This window comes from Gavialis gangeticus, unplaced genomic scaffold (genome assembly GCF_001723915.1).
Source record: "Gavialis gangeticus isolate Ggan-Ray unplaced genomic scaffold, GavGan_comp1, whole genome shotgun sequence".
In the NCBI taxonomy this organism is placed as follows: Eukaryota; Metazoa; Chordata; order Crocodylia; family Gavialidae; genus Gavialis; species Gavialis gangeticus.
In genome coordinates this window covers 50,925,683-50,947,643 of record NW_017729031.1, presented here as the reverse complement: position 1 = coordinate 50,947,643, position 21,961 = coordinate 50,925,683, and the positions used below count along the sequence as shown (strand labels likewise).

General features: G+C 41.8%; 1 protein-coding gene across 2 annotated transcripts in view; it reads right to left on the bottom strand.

The window, feature by feature from the left end:
* Nucleotides 1-14,896: 14,896 nt before the first annotated feature.
* Nucleotides 14,897-21,961, bottom strand: part of B3GALT1 (beta-1,3-galactosyltransferase 1) — a 288,164-nt gene continuing 281,099 nt past the window's right edge. For both annotated transcript variants that reach the window (XM_019522747.1, XM_019522748.1), the window contains exon 2: nt 14,897-17,989. In XM_019522747.1, coding sequence (XP_019378292.1) covers nt 16,780-17,760 — 981 coding nt within the window. In that variant the 5' untranslated portion in view covers nt 17,761-17,989 and the 3' untranslated portion in view covers nt 14,897-16,779. The remainder of the gene's footprint in view (nt 17,990-21,961) is intronic.

The window sequence follows — 21,961 nt, the reverse complement described above, 5'->3', positions numbered from 1 at the left end:
AATAAACCCACTGAAGACCATGGGTACGTATGAAGACTCCTAAGCTAGGGACAGAAATTACATATAAGCCAGTTTAAGTGATCAGAAACTGGTTTAAACTTGTAACAGAACAGAAGTTCAATGCACATGAAACCAGTTTCAAAATGGCTGAAACTGGTTTGAGATAAACCTGGTTGACTGTAATATAAGACTTAACTGATTTGGGTCACCTTCCTGGTTCAAGTTTAATCACAGTATCCCAGCATGCTTTGTAGCCCTGGCTGGGCTGTGCTATCTGCTCCAGTAGAGAAGGATGGGGTTGAGGGGGGCAGACAGAGGCAGGGACTGCCCCCCCCCCCGGCAAACCCTGGCTGGGGTCTGGGGCCAGGGAGGGGGGTTAACTCCCCCTTCCCTCACTTACACCTCCCTTCCCCAAAGTACAGAGCTGCCCTGTCCTGATAAACTTACTGAAAGTTACTGCTGGTTGCAACTGTGGACTACAAATCCAAAAAGGACCTGGAAGCAGAAAGAAGAAGTGATGAGCATCCCTGCAGAATCCTGCTTCTCTGCTGGATTGCAAATCCCAGAGACCTCGGGGGCAGCAGGAAGAGGAAGTGCCAGGCAACCATGCTCTAGTGCCCCCACCCAGCCCAGGCTTCTGGCCTGAGCTACTGCGGGCCTGTGGCTGCATTTCCTGAACCAAAGGTTAATGTGTGTCCAATTGTTTCTCAGTTTAAACTTTGCATCTTAGACTAACCTGCAGAGACTGAATCAATTCATCCTCAGGCTTTTTGACATCTGTACTTAGCACTAGTACTAAAAAATCTAACTTTACTAGTGCTAACTTTAGTTTAGCTAGATTAAAGCTAGCTAAACTAAAGTTAGCACTAGTACATCTACTGACACAGTCACATGCCAGTGCAGTTTTACCTTTAGCAACGGTAGAATGAATGTTGTTTGTACCAACTCTTGACATGGGGTAATTTTAATGTTTACATGCATTGAAATTATAATTATGGGTGAAATCTAATCATATAAACTGAATACTCTACCCAGGGAAATAATTCAAATAAGAGATCATTAATAAACTTAGAAGCAGTCGTTCTGTGAGAGGATGTGGAATAATTCTAGATATATTAAATGTGGGCTTGTAATTTAATATGGCAACAAAAATTGTCAATGGATTTTTTTACTGCTGAAGAAAAAAGATAGCAGGAATATAACAGTCTCACCCTGCACAGCCCAGGTTCAGGTACACTTGTAATATTAGTTTAGCTCTGTGTACATCAATAGGAGACTGATTTTTGACAAATGGGAAAATTCAGAGAACAGCATCCAAAACCATTAAAAACCTGAAATGATTTATGAAGAAAGCTAAAATTCAGCTGGCTAAATGAAAATTAAAAGGATACATAAATGCCATCTGGATGTTTTGAAGATGGTTTTGATTTGATTGATTAAAGTGATACAGAGTAATTTAACAGGAGTCTTAAGAATAAATTTAAAGTTAAGGCTGTCAGAAAAAACCTGCCTGACCATGAGAATTATCAGCCTGTGAAGTAATCTCCCCAGGGAGGGAATGACAGACTTATCATTTGATACTGTAGGGATATGGACAGACATAATGTTTATAGCACTTTAAGTGGCCTAAAAGTACTATAAAAAGAGAGAGAACTGATGACACACAGGATTTATAGCACAACAAATCAGCCCAATCCATATAAAAAAAGTGACCTGAGATGAAACGAGTATAATTTTCAGTTTATATATGTCTTTTCTATCATAGCACAATAGGGAGTAGGTCAGCCAGAGCCATCTCACAATAGCAGTGACACAAACCAGAATTATAAGGACACTCCAAACCATGCCCTGGACTAGGATCAGCCCTGGAAGAGCCAGGAAGATCTGAGGGGATTCATCAGAACAACCAAACAGGAGATGTTTCAGCTATTGAGACAGAACAACTGAAATGGTACCAATATGGGGGTGGACCAGTCAACCATTCTGCTGACGTCCTACCTAGTCATTCTGCCATCATATCTCCCAGTCATCTTGCCTTCTTCCTCTCAGAGCCTAGGCCTAGTCTACCTGGAGAGAATGCCTGCCTGATAAGACATGAACCCTATGCTTTAGCAGCATCACCAACACATACCATACCTCCAAATAGTCACAGGTGCTTAGAAGCCTTTAATATGCTAGGCTTAAGACATGAAGATCTACCTAAGGGTACCTTAAAATGTGTATTTGATGGTCAATTGTTTCAGGATACTCAAAGCAGGAGGATGGGCCTATGGTCTTTTGCAGTGGGGGACTGGGGAGGTGGAGAGGTGCATGCAGGGGAGGAGCCTGGTAGGAGCATGCGACAATCTGAGACCTTGTAGGATGCTATCATTTCTTTGGCTATTAGGAGAATAGAGTGCTAACAGAACCTATTATGGTCTGATGTGTAGGGGTTTGATGTGGTCTGATGTGCTGGGGTTTATGGTCTGATGTGTGGGTTAGCCTCCAGGCTAAGGGGATTTACAGCTCTCCCATTCAGCCTGTTCATGCCCGGGGGGCTGAAAGGTTACATTGTGTCCCTTTGGGGGAACAATCAAGATCTAACAAATATTTTAGATCATTAGGACACTGTTCATTGTCTTGGAGTTTCAAGCTTAGCTGGCAAAATGATTCAGTTAATAACAATTTAAGTTATCACTCAGTTGTGTCTCTCTATGCAAGGGGTAATATGGCCAACTCCCTTTCACCCTTTCTGTGAAGTTATTAAGCCACACAGTTTATCCCCTCATGTCCATGTTCTGCCCACAATTGGTGTTTACCCCAACATGGACCTGGAAAATAGGGCTAATAAGACTTCCTTATCTTGTGGTAAGCAGGATGAGGATAAATCCAGGAATGTTTTTAAGGCATTTGGGCACTAGTGTGAGGGGTAACACTAGTATGAAAGCTGGTAACATGAAGCATCTAGGCATAAATAGGGAAGAGGGTTTTCTTTAGGATGGCTTCTGGTAGGCTAACAAGGAAAGGAGGTGAGAAGCAGAAAAGACGGGGAGAATGTGCAGGGAAAGAGAAATGGGGAATAAAGAAAAAGGAGAGAGAGAAATATAATAGAAGGAAAATAAAATAATAACGATAATAAAGATTAAATAAAATAAGTGGAAAAATGATGGGGGTATGAAAAAAAGAAATACACAAAAAGCATGAGAGGGATAAATAAATAGAGAGAAGGAAAGGCATGTAATTTTAATCTTTTTTAAAGTTTAAATTATTTTTTTCTACTGTATAATGAGACAGTAAAAGAAAGGTGAAAAGGCTTGGGACCAGCCAATCCTCTTCTAAGATGTGGCTCCTTTAAAATTTGGTTTGTAAAAAGAAACTCGGGTGGCTAGGAAGGGAACGTTCTGGAAAGGTGCTGCTAGACTTTCCTGCCAGAAGGTCTTGGAGACAGAAGCATGGAAGTGGCAGAACCTGTTCTTCTCCTCAGGTAAGAAACTTGGTGGGAGCAGGAAACTGGTGGATGAGAAGCCTTAACTATACTGGTTGCAAATGACTAGTGGTGAGCATGGTGGGTGGACTCTTTGAATGTTGATGGCAACATAAGCTCAAAGAAATTGATCATAGAAAAAGTTGGGAGACTTTGTTTTCTGACAATAAACCATACCTCGAGGAGGATGCTTGCAACAACCAAGGTGTTGTGGTTGGTTTGATGCATTGTCATGAAGACAGACTGGCTCAGCAATAGGCCCTGAAGCCACAATGAGTCAGGGTTGCCAACTGTCCATAAATTTACGGGCAGACCATGAAACAAATGGATAAAAATGCCTGACCATAAAGTCATTAAAAAATGGAACTGTAAAAAAAAAACCTGAGCCACCAGGGCTTAATTAAAAATCCTTGGCCAGAAAGAGGCCAGAGGTAATCCCTGAAGGACAAACAGAGCATAGCAGCCCCCACCTGGTGTCTGAGTGGGAGTGCAGCACCCCTGCATGGAGGATTCTCTCAGGGCTTTGTAGCCCACAGGAGCTACTCCAGCTATGTGCTGCTGCTGCATCTGGTAGCCAGCCTGTAATTGCTCAGCTGCAGGTAGACAGACAGTAGTCTTTCTTTGGGGGTCTGTGATGGGAAGGGGAAGTGGGGTAAGGCTGCAGGGTGGGTTGGGAAGGGGCAGCCTGGTGCAGGGGAATGGAGTAGAGGACCCCTGGGGTGTAAAAGCATTGTTGCAGTTGAGCAGGATTCCCAAAGAAAAATATTTTCTTACTGATGTTTGCCAACTAAAGGACAGCTCCATTTATTACAGACTTTATGGAGGGGCATTTTCAGCCTGGGTTTTCAAGATCTGCCTGTAAATTTATGGTTGGCGTTAAACCCCTGAATTTGAACCTAGGCCTTATTCAGGGCCTGGCAAAAGGGTTACATTTACATGATGTAAACATATGTCAGTAAAAAATGTCAGTAAATAAAGAAAAGAAAAGAAAAGAAAAAAGTCTTGGGTTGGCAGTCCTGTACTGAGTAAGCCCTATTATGTTGTTTCCATAATTATTTGACTTTTTTCTCTGAATAGAATAATTGGAAGGGAAGGGAAATGCACTTTATATTGTCATGATCTGTGAGAGTAAGAAATCTTCCAGATGACTGAAGACTAGGAGAAGTAGAGAAGTATCTTTGTGCTACTGCTTACATTCTTTCAGTGCAGAATAAGAAATTGGAGAGAAGAACGCAAATAAAAAATGTAGTACACTGGGCCTCTAGTTGTCATTAGATGGTATGTGTTTGTTTATACTGCCAAACAGACTTTAGTATACATAATGCCACAAACAACCAGAAGGTGGTGGTGAATAAACACTACTCTGTCAAGAGTAAAAGTATTGTAGTATGTCTTTTTCAGCACAACAAACAATGTAACCTGTGAATTTATAGATAATCATATTCCACTTCATCTGACAATAAACAGTTAACTCAAAGTGAAGTGAACAGATTTATCATCTCCTTGACTTTCGCTTGGCATGCATAACATCACACATTTATTCCTAGTTAACTGCTGCACAGAATATAGAATGGGTGTCTGCCCCAAAGGCCTTGCAATCCAAGGGCATAACTATGTTCCCATTGATTTTATTGGGAGCAGGAGCAGGGCTTAAATTAGACATGAGGACTCAAATTCTGCCCTCTAATAAACTCACGCAAGGCCTATTGAAATGAATGGGAATTGCAGCAGCTTAAACGAAATCTGACTTTCCCTTACAAGGGCCAATCCAAACATCATTTTGTAATATCCCAGAGAAGGCACAGTGGGAACTGTCAATTGCATTTTGGCTTTGCAAGCCACCCCCAAGAGGCTCTGCAAGTGAAGGGTAGAAATGGAAGGTAGCAGACTTGGGAGGGAAGCAGCGTAGACAAGCTCTTAGGCTAGAGACAGTCATTCAAAAAGCCTGAGCATTGTGGTTCTGCTTATGGCCTGGTTTCTTATTCTAACGCCTCCTTCCTGAGATTGCTCGGTCTTGGACTCCCTGTGGTATGTTTTGACTCTCGCCTACCATGTCATGATTATTTTATGATGTTATTAGTCAGGAGGTGTTTCTTGTTTAATACTGCCGTTGGACCCCGGACCTATGTGGGGATTTTCTGGGTTACAACCTCTCCTGTATCCCTTCCAAGTGCCACCCAAAGTTTGTTATTGATTGAAACCACAGTCTTATTTGGGTTAAACAGTTTTCTTTATTATTCATTTATCCCTTTTTTTCTTTACTTTTCAGGATTTATTTTTACATCTACAATCAACCCACAGCTTGACAGACTGCTGTTACTTCACACCGCGTCAGGTAAGTCTTAATTTTGACTTTGAGAGGATTCAGCTAGATCCAGTCTCATTGGCTGTACAGTTTAGGAGTAATCATAACTGAACAGTCCAAACAAGAATAGGGAATTCCTACTTTGACTCATCTCAAGCATTTTTTTTACAGGTCGCCCTTTTTCTTGGCATGTTCCTGCCTCAACACAGAGCTCAAGGCACTCCTGCCTCTTTAAGGGTTTGAGTGAGTACTGTTGCTCAGGCTGTCTCGCTCCTAAATCTCTCTAGAGCCCAATTGGCTCAACTCAAAATCCAAATGAAGTAAAAAAAACAACAAACCCAGCTTTCGCTGTAACCTGGATGACAGCCGCTTTCCTTACCACATGATTGTCTCTGCTGGACCTTTGCTGCTCGGGTATTTTGTATAGAAGAATTTGCTTTCCTGGTGACTCCTGCCTTAACAGGATCTGGTTGAGCTCTCTTCCCTGCTCAAAACCAGTCCTAGGGTTTGTCCCCTTTCCCCCCCAGCTTTCTTGGGCTTTTTTTTCTTAAGATATCCCCTGCTCCTTGCTCTTTCGTCACCATGCCCATCCCCTCCTGGGGCTGTTCTATCTTCATGGAGCAGCTGCTCTGGAGGCATTGTTCTTCTTCTGCCTTCTCTTCTCCCCTCTACTCTGTCTTGTTCTCTGTGGTGAGTAGTTGATTTATTGCCCGTTTCTCTTCACACAGAGCCTGAATTAATCCAATCTTTGCAGGTTAGTCTAACCTGCAAAGCTTGAATTGATTTGGAAGTGGATAGACATTTCCTTTTCATTCCAGAAATGTAGGCACATGCCTGTAGTGGTTCAGGTTAGAAGCCAGGGGTGCTAGAGCAGTCCTCCCTTCCCTGGCACAGAGCTGAGCTGAGGGGGGTGTGGCCAGGCCTCGGCAGGATGCTGTGATTGGGGAGGGTTCCCACCTCCTGACCAGCCCAGCAGGGAATGTTTATCACCCCTAACTCAGTGTTTATCAGCTCATTAAGAAAACAACAGAGGGACATTACCAGCTATCTGCTGATTCTGCCTTTGTCCCATGTGCCACAGCTTGGAGGTAGCCAGCATGTGGTCTGCTAGCTAATGCTGAGAGGTGCCTGAGGGGTGGTGGGGAATGCCTGCTTAGCAGAGATTGGGGAGGGGAGGGGGGAACAGAAGCCAGGCAGATGCCTGCAGAGACTGCAGGAGCTTCAGCCAGGGAGCAGAGGGGAGGGGCCAGCTTCGCTGCAGAGCAGAGAGCCCCGCCCAGCCCAGAGAGCATGCTGGGGAATCTGGTATATCTTAAATCAGCAATTTGTCTGGTACAGACATTGCATAAACCAGTTTGAGCAAAATCAGTTAAGTCTGATACTACAGTCAACCAGGTTTATCTCAAACAAGGTTCAGCCATGTGCACTGAACATCTGTTCTGTTATGGGTTTAAACAAGTTTCTGATCACTTAAACTGGTTTATGTATAATGTCTGTCTCTAGTGTTAAAGTAGTGCTGTGTGAAACTTTGGGTGGTGATTCAATTTGGAAGAGATTCAGCCCGATTCAGTGGCCGAATCTCCAAATCGAATCAGGGTCCAATTAAAAGGTGTGAATTGATTCGAAGCTCTCCAAATCTTTGGAAAAGAGCTTTCCTGATTCGGGAGCTGCAGCCAGACTAGAAGCTGGTAAGTACTAGGGGCAGGGGAATCCCTGCCAGGCCCCATCCCCTCCCTACTCCCCCAGCCCTACCCCCTGCCCACTCCCCCAACCCCACCACCCACAGCTGTCCTGCCCACTCCAGCTCTTTAAACAAAAGCCCCCACTCACTGGATGCTGCTGGGTGGGGGTTGATCTCTGCTGCCCCCCACTGCCCCAACCTGCATGGGGGGGCTTTGCCCTGATCCTGTCCTCACTCCTCCACCCCACCATGGCTGCCCTGCGAAGCCCAGCTCTGGCCCTCCAAGAAAAAAAAACCCAACAAAAGGCCTGGGACTCGCTGTTCCTGCAGTGGTCTTGGGGCTTCAGGGGGCTTGTGCAGAGCCCCCCACGTGGTGCAAGGCAATGGGGTCACTGGGGATCACCCCCCACCAGCAGGAACATTGAGTGTGGAGGTTTTCTCGGGTTTTTTTTTTCTTAAAGGGCTGGAACCGTGGTGGATGGGGCAGCCATGGGGAGAGTGGGGGAGCAGAGGGGGTCGGGGGGCTCATGGAGAGCCCTCCACGCAGCGTGGGGCAGTGGAGGACAGTGGGGATCGCCCCTGCCCAGCAGCACGTGCTGAGTCGGGGCTTTTTTTTCCCAAAGTGCCAGGAGCTGGTGTAGGTGGAGCAGCCGTTGCTGGGCTGGGAGTGTGGGCGGGGGATGGGCTGTGCCTGGGCGATTCGGACATTTGATAGGAGCTGAATCTCCAAATCAGATTCAACTAATTGATTTGGGGCACTGATTTGAATAACTGAATCAAATCACTGTCCCCCATATTGGCCAAATCCAAATTCAAAGCGAATACTAGCTGCTTTGCACAGGCCTACCTTAAAGCACAATGGCTAGTTCAAAAGGGTTCAAGAGCATAATTCTTCCAGCCATCTAGTTTCTGTTTTCCTTTCCGTGCTTTTTCTCACTTATTTAGCTCTTCTACTAGTACCAGAAAATGATGCACAATAGATTATCTTGTAAGTGCAATGAGTTCCCTGCATAACACCGTACTGAGCTTTTTCTCCCCCTCTCTGTGAATTTACCTCTCTATGAATTTCTTGCTAGTTTGGGCCTGAGAGAGGACAGAAGAACACAGCATCAAGAAGCAAATCATGCTGGAACAACAGACCAGAGAAGGAACACAAAAAGAAGAATGAGGATGAGATTTTTCTCTTACAGTCTTAACCTGGCTAAAGAAATGTCTCTTTACCTTGGAAATAAGCCAGTTCCCAGTAACATGAGTTGGGAAAGTTACCGTAGTTTTCACAGGGTTAATGAAAACTGACTAGATGATCTTTAATTGTCCTGTCTGGCCTTACAAAAATCTATGACTATATGAAAGAAGAAAAAGCATCCTGCAATTATTGGTAATACAAGATAGAGCAGATCCCTCTGTGGGTTATGTACGTGGTCAGCACACCTCAAATTGGTGATGTCAGCCTCTTCCCTAATAAAAAATAGTCTACTTTGCAAGACCGTGTTATTCTGCACAGCTTGACATGTAACAATATCACTGCCAAGTAAACACTGGAGAATAATCCTCATGTGGAGAATAAATCACCTTGCACTCATTGGCATCTCTGGGTGAGGACTGAGGTCATTGCAAGATGCATAACATATACAGCCAACAAAGTCTACATATTTTATAAAGGAAATTAAGTGGATTTTTTTTTCATGGATTAGGGACTTCAAGCTGAGAAGACACTCAAGCTGACTTTTATAGATGCTGCTGAATCGATAAGACTTACTCATTTCTTTTTCCATATGCCTTCTCTTCCATTTCATAAATTACTATTTTTAACAAGAGAAAGGTAAGCAGATATTATTCAGGGTGATGTTACATGCCATATAGATCTTCTTCTCTGGCATGTCTCTCTCTTCAATAACCCAGTTTCAGCAGTTTTTTTACTATATTGGGTTCTCTTACAGCAATGTAAGTTCATTTGGAAATCTATGACAATCAGTTAAGCAAATGAGAAAATAGAAAGCTTGTAATTAAGATAATCAAGCTATATAAAACCCACCCTACTAGTACTAATATCCATGTATCTTTATTGTATATATTAATTAAAGCTTGTGTAACTGTTACAATTAGGCTTAGGCTATTATGGTAAAAATAGGAGAACCTTGTGACAGTGAGATAGATGCCTGTCAAACTATCAAACTGTTAGTTGCTTTAAAGCAGGTCCTTATAATTTTTAAGACGGGAGTGTTGCTAGAGATGCTTCTGGGTGCCTAAGGTTGCTGTAGGTGAGAGTGCCTATAGGTGAGAATGCCTATAAGGAGGTCTACACTTGATGAAAGTGTTGTAAAACTTAGTAATACATTTGGATTTGTGTAAGCTAGAATTTCCCCTAAGAAGTAACGAAGTAATCTCTCTCTCAATGTCTGTAAGGGCCTCTGGGTTACTAAGCTTTGAGACCAAAGGTCAGCTCTGGCTGTCGTTGAATTCTAGGAAAGCACAAATTTAGTCTGATTAACTTCCAAAATTAAAAGGTTCTCTCTTTTGCGTTATTTAGGTGTTAAGACCTGAAGTTGTGTGCTGTATGCATGCCTGGAAAAATATCATTACACTAAATATGTAGTCAAGAACTATTTTATGTTTTCCTGATAATCTCAAAGTATTCAGACTGTATTTCCTTGAAGCAAGAGAGAACCCAGTTTTGTTTTTACTGGTGATGTTTGGGTCTGTGGGAAACCTACAGAAAGCTGTCCCACACATCTGTCACACAAGGCAAACAGCATTCAGATACACAGGGAGCTCCATTTAGATAGTTCTCTTTCCAAATGCCTAGCTGCTTCAGCACTATAGTTCATGTGGCCTCCTTTACACTGGATTATGTTGTAATTTCTTCTTTTTTTGGTCTAGTGTGTGTGGAGTCTGAAGGGGAGAGGGTCACCAAGAGCCCTCTCCACCGAGCCCAGGGACTTCTACAATTCCTCCTACTAGTCTGGAGGTTCAAGCCACCCACTTGATGGTGGAGAATGCAACAGAGTTAGTTAGAAACAGAAAGAAAAATACATTGCACCATCCTAATGAGATGCTGTGGGAGTGGGCTCTTTCATGGAGCTCTGGAAGAAAAGGGACCAGGCTGAAGGCACTTTCCTGGGCCAGTTGGGCTCTTGGTAGCTTACAACTGCATAGCCATACCTTAAGCAACTTCAGCTAAGATTGTCAAAAGAGCTGAAGAAGTGGCCAGCAGACTCCTTTGAAAAATCCCAGCCCTTATTGTGATTGTGTTAAGGCTTATTTTTCAGCGTTAAAAACATTTCGACAATGTGTATTTCAGTTTGAGAAAATTCCTATAGAAATGATGACCAAACCGAGAAAAATTCCTACATAATGCTGAGTAACCCCCCGCCCAGATACAATAGTTTCTCCTCCTTTATTTTTCCAATGATTAAAAAAAATCTGCTTTTACAGAACAATACTTTGTCATGACAGATGTCATGACATCATACATTGGCATCGTGCTTTCTCATAATAGTGTTTACATTTTGAGAGAAAAGGTGAAGTAAATTCTACATGACACCTTTAGTTTTCCATTTGACTGTTCTGCTTTTTTGTTTTGACAATTATACAAAAAAATAGTATCTTGGTTAGCGGTTTGACTGGCAACCCCACGGAACCCTAAATAATACTTCAAACTAAAAGAATGCACTTTTACAGACACGGTAGATAAAACAATATGTACAATTCTGACAAATAAATACATAAATACAGCCATTCATATATAATGATACACCTAAAGTTCAATTACTATCAACAAGCTTTTCTAGTTAAATACCTTCTTCATTTATAAATTGCCCTTGCCTTCTATATTTAAAAAAATCCCAATTAGGAATCTAAATAGGAAAGGTGGGAAATGAATCTTAGGTCATCTGTTTAAATATTCTTGAGTCATTTGACAGAAAAGTCTACAGTGAAAAAATTCTCCAAAAGAGAGGGGTTTTTTTGTTTTTCTTTCCCCAACAGCTTCTCACTGCTGTGTGCTTTGGGTACATTTCAATCAAAACCAAATATGATTTGTTTACTATTTGGATGAAAGTGATATAAAAATCCAGCACTTTTTATCCAAATTGTCACACACTTATTAAAACAAAATGACCTTGAATTAACACAAATACTTGATTTCATTCTAGGAAGCCCAATGCAAGTACTGCTTGTTGCTACTTAGCAGTATTCAGTGCCACACAAATACTTCTCAGTGAGAGGGACAGGTGCATGTTTTATGACTAAACATACTGCTTCCCTTGCAGCTAGAGGTTGCAATACTGGGTTTTTTTGAGCCAAGAGAAAATAATCAATCCATATCATGGCTTTGACAACCTAATGAAGTCCAGTATCAGAAAATTAATAAAAATAGAAAATTAGTTTTTCTTTTAATTCACCTGACATAAAAAAGTTTTTACATTCAAAAATTAGGGCACACATGCTTAAGGCTCTTGAAACACTGGACAAATATAATGTCTAACTCAGATCCATGCATAAAGAATGTTACGTAGCAAGCAGATTCTACACATATATACACCTGAATACAGAAGAAAATGCCTTAGAAATATGTACACAAGTTCCATGATAAACATTTACATTTCAGTTGAAAGACCTATTTATTTATAAATGCCAGGAAAAAGTATTTTCAAGATGTACTTTCCAATTGTAATGCAATTTTCAGGCTGTCTGAGGCAGTCTATTTATAAAATGGCCTCCAGGCCACTCTTTAGTCTTGTGGTTGGTAGCAATGGGACCCCTACAACCTTTACGGTTACTGAAGCGAGTGGTCTCTTTGCTGGCCTCAAATAGGTCGGCAGGGAGGAGGTAGGGCCACAGGGTCCATACATCTGTGGATCCAGTGGCCAAAAATCACTGCACAGTGTAGAAGGACAGCAGAAACTATTACAGCCTCTACTAGTTAGAGTAAAATACAATAAGTGTTCATGGTGGTGCTGCACATGCAGCGTGTGGTTTACCCACAGGTTATGAAGGAACTGAATCCCTCAGCCTCCACTTAGTCACCTGTACGTACCTGGGCTTGTGGATGGAAGGGTGAATTTCACCCAGTGTGTGTACATATATTTATAATATATATTATATACATATATTCATATGTGCAATAAGTTGAACCTTCTTTTCTTAGAGTTCAGAGTTTGGCAAGAAGCAAGAGCAGCTTTAACAAGGACTAGGTGTGCTGGGAAGGATTTATCCTAATTTTATTGAAACAAATTCAATGGTTTTAGCCAATATGTTTTATCTTTTTTTCTACAAAGGTACACAAGCTACTACAATTGGTGGTTACTGGCTACTCTTGGTTACTAATAACTGGACAACCTCACTTTCAACTCTGAAGCCTCCTTCTAGTGTTTTTGTTCAGTGTAGTGTAGCACTGTGATTTAAAGAGTAAATGCCTATTTCTTATTTACAAGTCATTACCTTGAAATCAATGGTACTGTTCATGTGAGGTTAGCAGAATGCATCATTAGATTGCGAGCTGCTTGGGGCAGATGCTTTCATTTACTCATTCATTTATAAAGTGCTATGCACACCTGTGGCATATTAATAACAGATAATGTTAAAGGCAAAATTAGTTCAGCCTTTTTACTCCAACACAAATTTGTAATTTTATGAATAATCCACAGCTTGTAAATTATTTTGATCAATTTTTACCTCTTTGATGTTTGCAAACTGTCTGTTAACATGCAGCAATGTTCTTGAATTAGGTGCTAAAATGATTCAGTGAAGAATTTTAATTAATTCATTGTCATCTATGTGAGCAATTTATTGTGACTACAAATGGTTAAAGTTTTTAAACAAAAACTTCTGTACAAAAAAGGCCTTTTCAGAATTCTTCTGGTGGTGGGGGGAACCCTGCCAATATTAAAATTATATTCCAGAAAAGTATGTTTCAAAATAGGTCATCAAAAGAGATGGAAGTTTTGCATTTTCTAAAAACTGTTTTTCAGCAAATAAAAATTTGAGAGAACCATTTTCACAAAAAATATGATTAAAAAAAAAGTTTCATTTTGACCATTCCCAAAACAAAGCAAGCATTTTGAATGTTATTTTCTAAATTACTTTCTGACCCCCTGTGTTTGATTTTTTAACTTAGTTGTTTTGTATCAGAGATTAGTCCATCTGGGTGATTGAGAGTAACTCTCTAGATTTTTGGTGTGAATAAGTGAAAATTTACTTTGCAATTTGATTATGTGAGCACCCTGCCAGGAAGTCTACTTGCAGAATATCAAAGGAAGCACACTGGCAGGAAAGCAGTAAAAGTAAATTTCTTAGAGATTCAAACAAAATACTTTTTCATTATTAATATAGCCCTACTATCTATTCTCATTGCCTACTACTGAGATATAGGAGTAGATAAGTACCAGTATCAAAAACAATTGGCCAGGGATGGAAGAGACTTCTCAAAGGGGAAAGGAAAATTAAATTCCATCTAGAGAGGAAAATTAAATTAAGCAGTCACCAGTTATGCAGTCCGAAGATCAAATTCTGCCCTAGAGATTTCCCAGGCTCTGATTCATGAAAGCACTTAAAAAAAAATTGTTTAACTTAAGAATGGGCTTGAATTCCATTATTTTCAACACATGCTTCAAATTAAACCTATGTTTCAGGGAGATCCTGAGTTGGAATGATATCCTGAACTGGGCCTCACTGACTTCTTGGTTCATTAACAACTTAACTGGGAGCTTCACATTGTTGAAAAGGCTAAAATTTAGCTAATGTATATGTTGAGGTTCAAATAGAACATGTTGGTTCTAAAAGTCAAGAAGATCTGTTCTCTCTTTGAAAAGGTATATAACCGTTGGTATATGCTCCTTAAGTTGTTGACACAACAGTTGACTTTGCTTTCTTTGCATAGGCAAAATTCTGTTCTGCAACCCTTATAAAACTGAAGTCATTCCATTTATTGCAATATAAATTATATAAAAAAGCAAAATTAGATCTAAGAATTAATGCTTTATAAGGATTATGCCATGTGTATTTTAAATTTATTTTTACTTAATAACCCAGTGGGAAAGGATTATTATAATTGACATTTTGATTGTTCAGTAAAATTACATGTTCACTGTGGCAAACACTGTAAAGATTTTATAAAAAAGCTTTTGGTGCCCATAACATATCTATTTCAATAATTCAAGACCAAGATATTATTAATACTAATAGAGAAATATATACATACTTACCAGTACTTACCAGTACTAATGAGATATGTTGCACTTTTTTTACAAAGAGAAAGCCAGGGTATTTTTAGAATCATTATAATTAATATGGGTATGATGTGTATTTAATATAGTTTTGTTGCACACAGCTGATTGGTCTTGTTTTTTAAACAGATTGTATTTAAGGTTAACATAAATTATAGTTGAGGGCCTACTTCAGACTGAGAGTGGAAGAAAATTGTGTGTTAAATTGTTGTCCTACATACATTTTGTTTTTTGTGGGTGGCTTGTATCTAAGATCTATGGTATTCTGAATCCTGGGGCATGTCTGCAGTGCCTCGGTACAATGTCAAGGAGTGCTACAGTGAAGCACAACACGGATCCTCCACAAAGATTAAAAATGGAACATAATACCTAATGTAGCATTAAGTGCATCCCAATAAGGGCCTTGCAACATGTTGCACTTTGAGCTGCTTAGTGTTGACCAGAGTTAGAGCCAGCTCAAGTTTGGATCAGTCACACCTTAAGGCTGAAAACCTTCTGTCTCCCACTGGCACAACTGTGACTTGCCACTAGAGGGCTGGTGGCTAGGAGCTACAGTTGTGTGTTGCTACTACGGGTCTGATATGCCATGACAGGTTTCTATCCCTCCTTTAGATGGGGGTGGGGGTGTGTGAGATGGGTTGTGGAGGTTGAGAGGGGGTAGGAATATAAAGCTGGGAGGTGAATAGTTAATGGGGTGGGTAATGAAATGGAAGAGGGACAGGATGGGGGAAGGATATGGGGGTGGGATGAAGGAAGTCAGCCATTGAAGGATAAAATAAAAATTAGTTAAAAATAATAATTTAAAAGAAATAAAGAGGAGGTAAATAAAAGGAGATCTCATGTTTTTATACATTTGGATTGGGGTGTGGAGGGTGCTGTTCGTGCTTCCCAGAGTGGCTGAGAGGTTGGAGCAGTGAGGGAAAGCTCTTTTGATGGAGTTACTACCCTTATCCCAGGAAGGAAGCCCCAGCTTGTGGGGACCCAATCTGGTTGCCTACCTTGTTCCCCACCCCTAACCCCCTTAGACCTTACTCCTGGACCCATCCATGCCCTGGGAGCTGCCTAGCTAGTGTGTTAGCTGTAGGCTGTTTGCACAGGGTTGCAACCCTGGGGGTAGGAAGGTCACACCACCAGGGATGGGAGAGGGAGTTAACTTGAGAACCACCCCTGGAGCAGTAGAGTTCATGGGGTATGAATTTATCCATACAGGACAGGAGGGTGGCGGAGGGGACACTGTATCCTGGGATGTTAGAGGGCTGCAACTTGGGCAGCTCATCTGTGGGGAGTGGCCACACATAAATGGAATACAAGCTAGGTAACACAGATCAGAGATAAACCTGCCCTGGAGTGGCCTAATTTTAAGCTTAAAACTAGTTTGAGGTGTTAATGTGTGGACAATCTGGGGTTTAAGACCTCCAGGAGGCACCTAAAATTAGTGTGTAACAAGGCCCTAAGAAAGAGTGCTTAGAGCAAGTGTGGCACATTTACCTGTGGAGCTCCCAGGCAGGATGCTGAGGTTACACAGATGTGTCTTCAGTGTAATATTCCATACTTGGCTGAATTCTGCCTTTCTGCCAGCAGTGACTGGCATTGCACATATTGTACTGTAAAACATATATGTTAGTATAGGTGTATAAAATCAGTGCAAACATATACTACGCAAACTGTATAAATATACACACTTGGTATATTTTGTATTTGTGTGCATATTTAAGCATAGAGCCCAAAAAGCAGTGCTTGTGGGGGATGAGATAAAGGTGTTACTGTGAGTCTTTATTTTTGAGGACCAGAGTTCCATCTCAGATGCTCAGGCATGAATTGTACTGCAGTTCTGGCTAGGTACGATGTTTCTTGTACCTATATATCAAGAGCTGATTTCTAATGCTCTGACAAGGAGAATGTGGAGAATCTTAGATTTGACTCTGGCCCCTTTTAATTTTTGTGCCTTTATGAAAGGAGCCTAAAGTTTGTAAACCAGGAGTCTAAATAAAAGTGAAAAATCCATTAGTAAAACCCCCTCAAAGTATATGTCCATAGTTCTGCCTGTAAATCCTTAGATTACACTCTAAGCAAGTAAAAAAAAGTATTTACATCTGTAAAAATCTTAACACCTAAGATGCTTCTTGCTTGACATGTCATTCCAAATTCTGTGCATTTCTTCTGGAGTTATCTGATGCACAGTGATCACTCTGCGATATCTACACAAGCTGTAAGCCATTTTCCAATGATTGAAGCCACTGTTCTGGAAAGGGTGAATGCCAAGCTTCCGAAGACAGAGTCCAACATACACGTCTTCAAGGTGAAGAAGTCTAGTGTGCAGAGAGGTTTTGTAAATCATTTCTGCTACATCCGCTGAAAAAATGTAGCCAGTGCCTGAACAGAATGGTGGGTAATTGCTATCAGGGTACAAATCTCTAGGCATGTACCATTTACTGCGGACATCCCTAATTGGTCCTCCATTGATGACATAACCAGTAAAGTACCGTCTTCTTGGCTTGGTGTTGGGTTTGAGCAGTTTATAAATAAGGTTATCCATATTTACAAAAATATCACTGTCTGTCTTCATGACATATTTTGCTTTAGAACAAAATGTGGCCACCCACCTCATACCCATTAATGTTTTAAGGGTGAGGTTATGATAAGAATCAATGAAGTCCTCCACGATAATGTCATGAAAAATTTGACTTTCTTGCTCTACCATCTGGTTTAACACAGGATCTGAATTTTTCCCTAGGAGGAAGAGAGTGGCAATTTTAATGCCTTTAAAGTTGTTTTCATCTCCCCATGTCTCTCGAATAGCTTGTCTTGCATCAAATTCTTTGTGAGTTGTGCTGATAAGAATGACTAGAAAAGGGATGCTTTTCTCACATTTAGTAGGCTCATTTATAAGAAAATCAAATGAATGTGGATTTATAGGTCGAGTTCTTATGTTGCCAAAAGAGACATTTTTCCTGGCTATTGATATGGTATTGAACTGTCTATGGCCACTGTAGGAAGAAGTAGGACGTGTTATACTTAAGTACCAAAGAGCACTTGCCCAACAGACTACTGTTAGCACATATAAACATGAGACCTTTGAAGCCATTGTTCCTGCAGCTCTTCTATTCAGTGCAGTGAATAAATAGCCTTCTTACAATTAGCATTTCTGAGTCCCACAAAGGCAGCATATTATTAACAAACCTTAAAGTTCGATATAGAAAAGTAACTGTATAATTGTTCATGGATCTCAAATAGAGGATATTAACCCTGAAGTTACTTTGTCTTTCTTCTTTTGTACAGCAGCAGCTTCCATTTCTTGGAATATTCTCTTATTTCTGAAAAATATGAGAAAAAAAATTCTATTTTTATGTTACAAATACTTAAGGGTTAGAAAAATATAACTAGTGTGATTGACAGTTAATACGATTTAAGACTGTGATTCTTAACCTTTTTTTGTACCAGGACCCATTTGTAAACATTGATGGCCAGTTGTGACCCAGTGCCCCTCATTCCCAACCTGCTGCCTCCCACTCCCAAGCCCCAGATCCCCCAGTATGTAGGGCATGGGGAGCCCCAAGCAGACCCTTGCAGGCTGGACCTCTGCCAGTCTCAAGAGGAAAACCATGGTTTCCCACAGTTTTCTCCTTTAGAGGAGAATCCATTTCTAAGGTGTGTTTGTGACCCTTTCATATACTCTTGTGACCCATGGGTTGAGAAACACTGATAAAAGAGAAGTATCTGTCTCCTGAATTTTTTCCCATGAAATACTCTGATACAAGATACTATAATGAACAGAGAACCTGCTTTTCTTTGTTTAAAAATCGCAAATTCTCTGCTTAAACCCCCCATCCACCTTTTTCCACAAATAAAATGAAGTGCCTCTCTCTCTCTATATATATGTGTGTATGTATCAGTGGAACACAGTGTTTTATTGATATATTTACTATTTAAAGCAATTTGGAAGCCTAACAGTTTCTCAATCATTATAATAAAATAAATTCTAAATACTGGCATTTGATTTTGTTTTTTTAATCACAGAAAATAGGAGCTCACCAGGATGCAGGTCCAGCTGTGGCTGCCCCCCCTGCTGCTTTGTGGTGCTGAGCAGCTCTGATATGCTGGTGCCCTGCCCCTGCCCATGTTGTTGCCCCCCAAGCCCCTAGCCCTGCAGGTGCCTTGCACTCTTGAACCATAGTCCGCCACCCTCTCTAGCCCTGCTGGTGCCCTGCACTCCCAACCCACTGCCCCCATCCCCAGGCCCCAGCCCTCCAGTGTGTGAGTAAGGGGGTGTGAGAGTATGTGGAACAAGATGGACATGTGGGGAAGAGGGGGTGTGGGCATAGCTGACACGTGTGGTGGCAGGAGGGGCACAGGCAACAAATGGCAGGGCAGGGGATCATAGGCAACACATCAGGGGCCATGTGTCCCCCCCAGATTTCTGTGGCCACAGTGAGGCATGGGATGTGGGGCATGGGCTGCAGCATGGCCAGACCAGATCCAGGCAGGAGCTGCTTCTGTGGCCCAGTAGGTGGGGACCTAGCCTGGGAGGGAATGCTGTGGCACCATGGTTACCAAGGTGAGGTGCAGTGGTGGCATCAGCAGTGCAGAGTTGTGGTCCCTGCTGCTGCCTCACCTTGGTAGCCATAGTGGCACAGTGCTCTCTCCCGCACCAGGTCCCACTCACTGGACCATGGAAGGAGCTCCTGCTTGGAGCTGGTCTGGCCAGGCTGCAGCCACACACCTCACTGTGGGTGCAGAAATCGGGGGAGGGGCACATGCCCCCCATGCATCACCTATTCCCTGCTCCCATAGACTTACCTGCCAGGAGCTGCAGGAGCTGCTCTCCACCATGCTGCATGGCTACCACATGCATGTGGGCCTGTGCACATGCACTTGGTGTGCCCTGCATCCTACTCCCCCAGCTCTAAGCAGCCCCTCGCAGGCTGGAACTCTGCCTTTAAAAGGAAAAACCATATTTTGCCATGTTTTTGCATGGCAAGTGGAAAACCCAGATCCCTGGTAATTAAATATATCAGATTTTTGGAAGAACATGGTAATGATCTATGTAGGGTAATGATTCATCTTGGATAATATCTAATGAAAAAGTGTGTTACAGAATTTTGAATCATCACTGACATTTAAAAAGGAGGTGCCTGGAATTTCAGTACCTATTGGATTTTTACAAGTTCTCATAATGTATCAAGGTAGATTCTAAAGTAACTTATATTAGAAATGGGATTGTTTCCATTCTGCTTTACTAAGAACACTAGCATTGTTGGATGGATTTAGAATATTGATATGAACACTTACAATCCCACTTTCAGTATAACTTACACTAACACGTGCCCTGGCACAAGAAAATGCTCTGAAATTCAAGCAGACTTTAACTGATACTTGCATTCCTAAACACAAGTACCATATGAGGAAAATGTACTGTATAAAAATGGAATAAATATGCCTAGAAGTCTATAGATGACTAGCATTAATAAACTGATGTGATTATAGCTCTTTTCTAGACATTTTGTAGTGTGTCTGCAGCTAAAGCTGTGTCTCATCTAGAGGAAATGTTGGTCAAGCATATGTTTAGGTGACCGTATTTTCAGAATAAAAAAAGGAGACACTTTTATGGTGATAACTTTTAGTGCTGCAAAATAGTCCTACAAAAAGTCATGTTAAAAGTGAGCTGATGCTGTTAGTGGTTCAACAACACATTTCTTGGTGCACAAAAGTTTTTCAAGAAACCTCAAGCTAAATCTGACATGATACTAATGTTCTGATTAAGTTAATCTAAAAGCACTGGACAACTGCTGTTAACATTTCCTTTGAGGAATGCAAGCAGCTTTGATAGTGTCTTTTTTACTTTTGGCAGTTCTGAAAGAACATGGGACAGCGTAGTGAAAAATGACTTTCAAATGAGGCTATATGGTCAATTTATATGGGCCTAGGTAGGGTAGGACGTCAAAATCCACTGTACTTTGTTGTGTGTGGAAGTTTCCCTCAGAGCTTTTCAGAAGACAACTACTACAGTGAGAATGGACTGTGCTGAGGAAGGAGTGACAGGTTAAACTGGACTTTAAGTCAAAACCTTAAACATCATAGCATTAAGATATACTCCTCCAGTATTGGTGTTTGTCTTTCATAATAAAACATACCTTGTCCACCGTGGAAGATGTATCAATAGCAATATATTAGGAAAGCATGACTTCTAAAACATTTACTTATTACATCAGATGGCAGAAGATGCATACAAATCTAAACAAAATATAAAGCACCTGCACCCTTTCCTGTCTCTATATTCTCACCCCAGCGGTTTAGTTCAGTTTGTCTGAGGCTCTTGTCTTCTCAGTCCCTTTCTTCAAAATGACTGGTGTGACATGTCTGCTATTCTCAAATTGCAGTCACCTCCGTCTTATGACTCTCCCAATCAGTCTCATCATGTTTAAGTCTCCAACTAGGTGGTCTGTTGTCTAGTTATCTGCCTACATGGGAAAAGTTTTCCCAGGTCTGGACACCATCTTTGTCCATGTGGGCTTCTACATAAATAAAATACTTGCTATCTGCTATCACCATTGCATGACATTTAATTCCAAGATGAGGTAAACAGATAGCAGTGAAGCAGGTTTCAAATATATGTATTTGTGTATTAGGGCGGTGTGAAATGGCTGTCTCATTTCGATTCAGATTCAGCCATTTTGGAGGATAGTGATTCATTTTGGTGTTTCGGATCACTGCTCCGTTTTGATTCAGCTGAATCTGTTTCAGAGTTTTGACACTGTTTCAGAGATTCAGGTCAGCCAGGGAGAGGCAGGCATAGCTGGGCAGCTGCAGATTCTCACACAGCTCCTCCGACTGTGCCTGGCTCTCCCTGGGCGTGGGGAGCTGCGGGAGAAGCCTCCATTCCCCACCCAGCCCCGGCATTCCAGCACTTAGAAAAAAAAAAAGAAGCCCCACACTCCCTGGCTCTGGCAGCAATGATCAGGGCCCCTGAGGGCTCGTGGCAGAGCCCCCAGCCACAGCGCAGGGCACTGGGGGGCAGCAGGGATCACCACCCCACCTGGCACCTGCATGGCAGCTGCCCCATGGTGCGGGTGCAGTGTGGCTAGGCAGGGGGCCGCGCGCTGTCTGGGAGCTGGGGCAGCTCCATGAGTCAGCCAGAGTCCAGCACCACTCAGCTGCATGAGGAGGATCTTCCATGAGCCCTCAGAGGCCCTGATCTCTGCTGTCAGAGCCAGTGAGTGCAGAGCTTTTTTTTCTTTTTCTTTTTCTTTTTTTAAACTCCTGGACTGCTGGGACTGTGTGAGCATCCC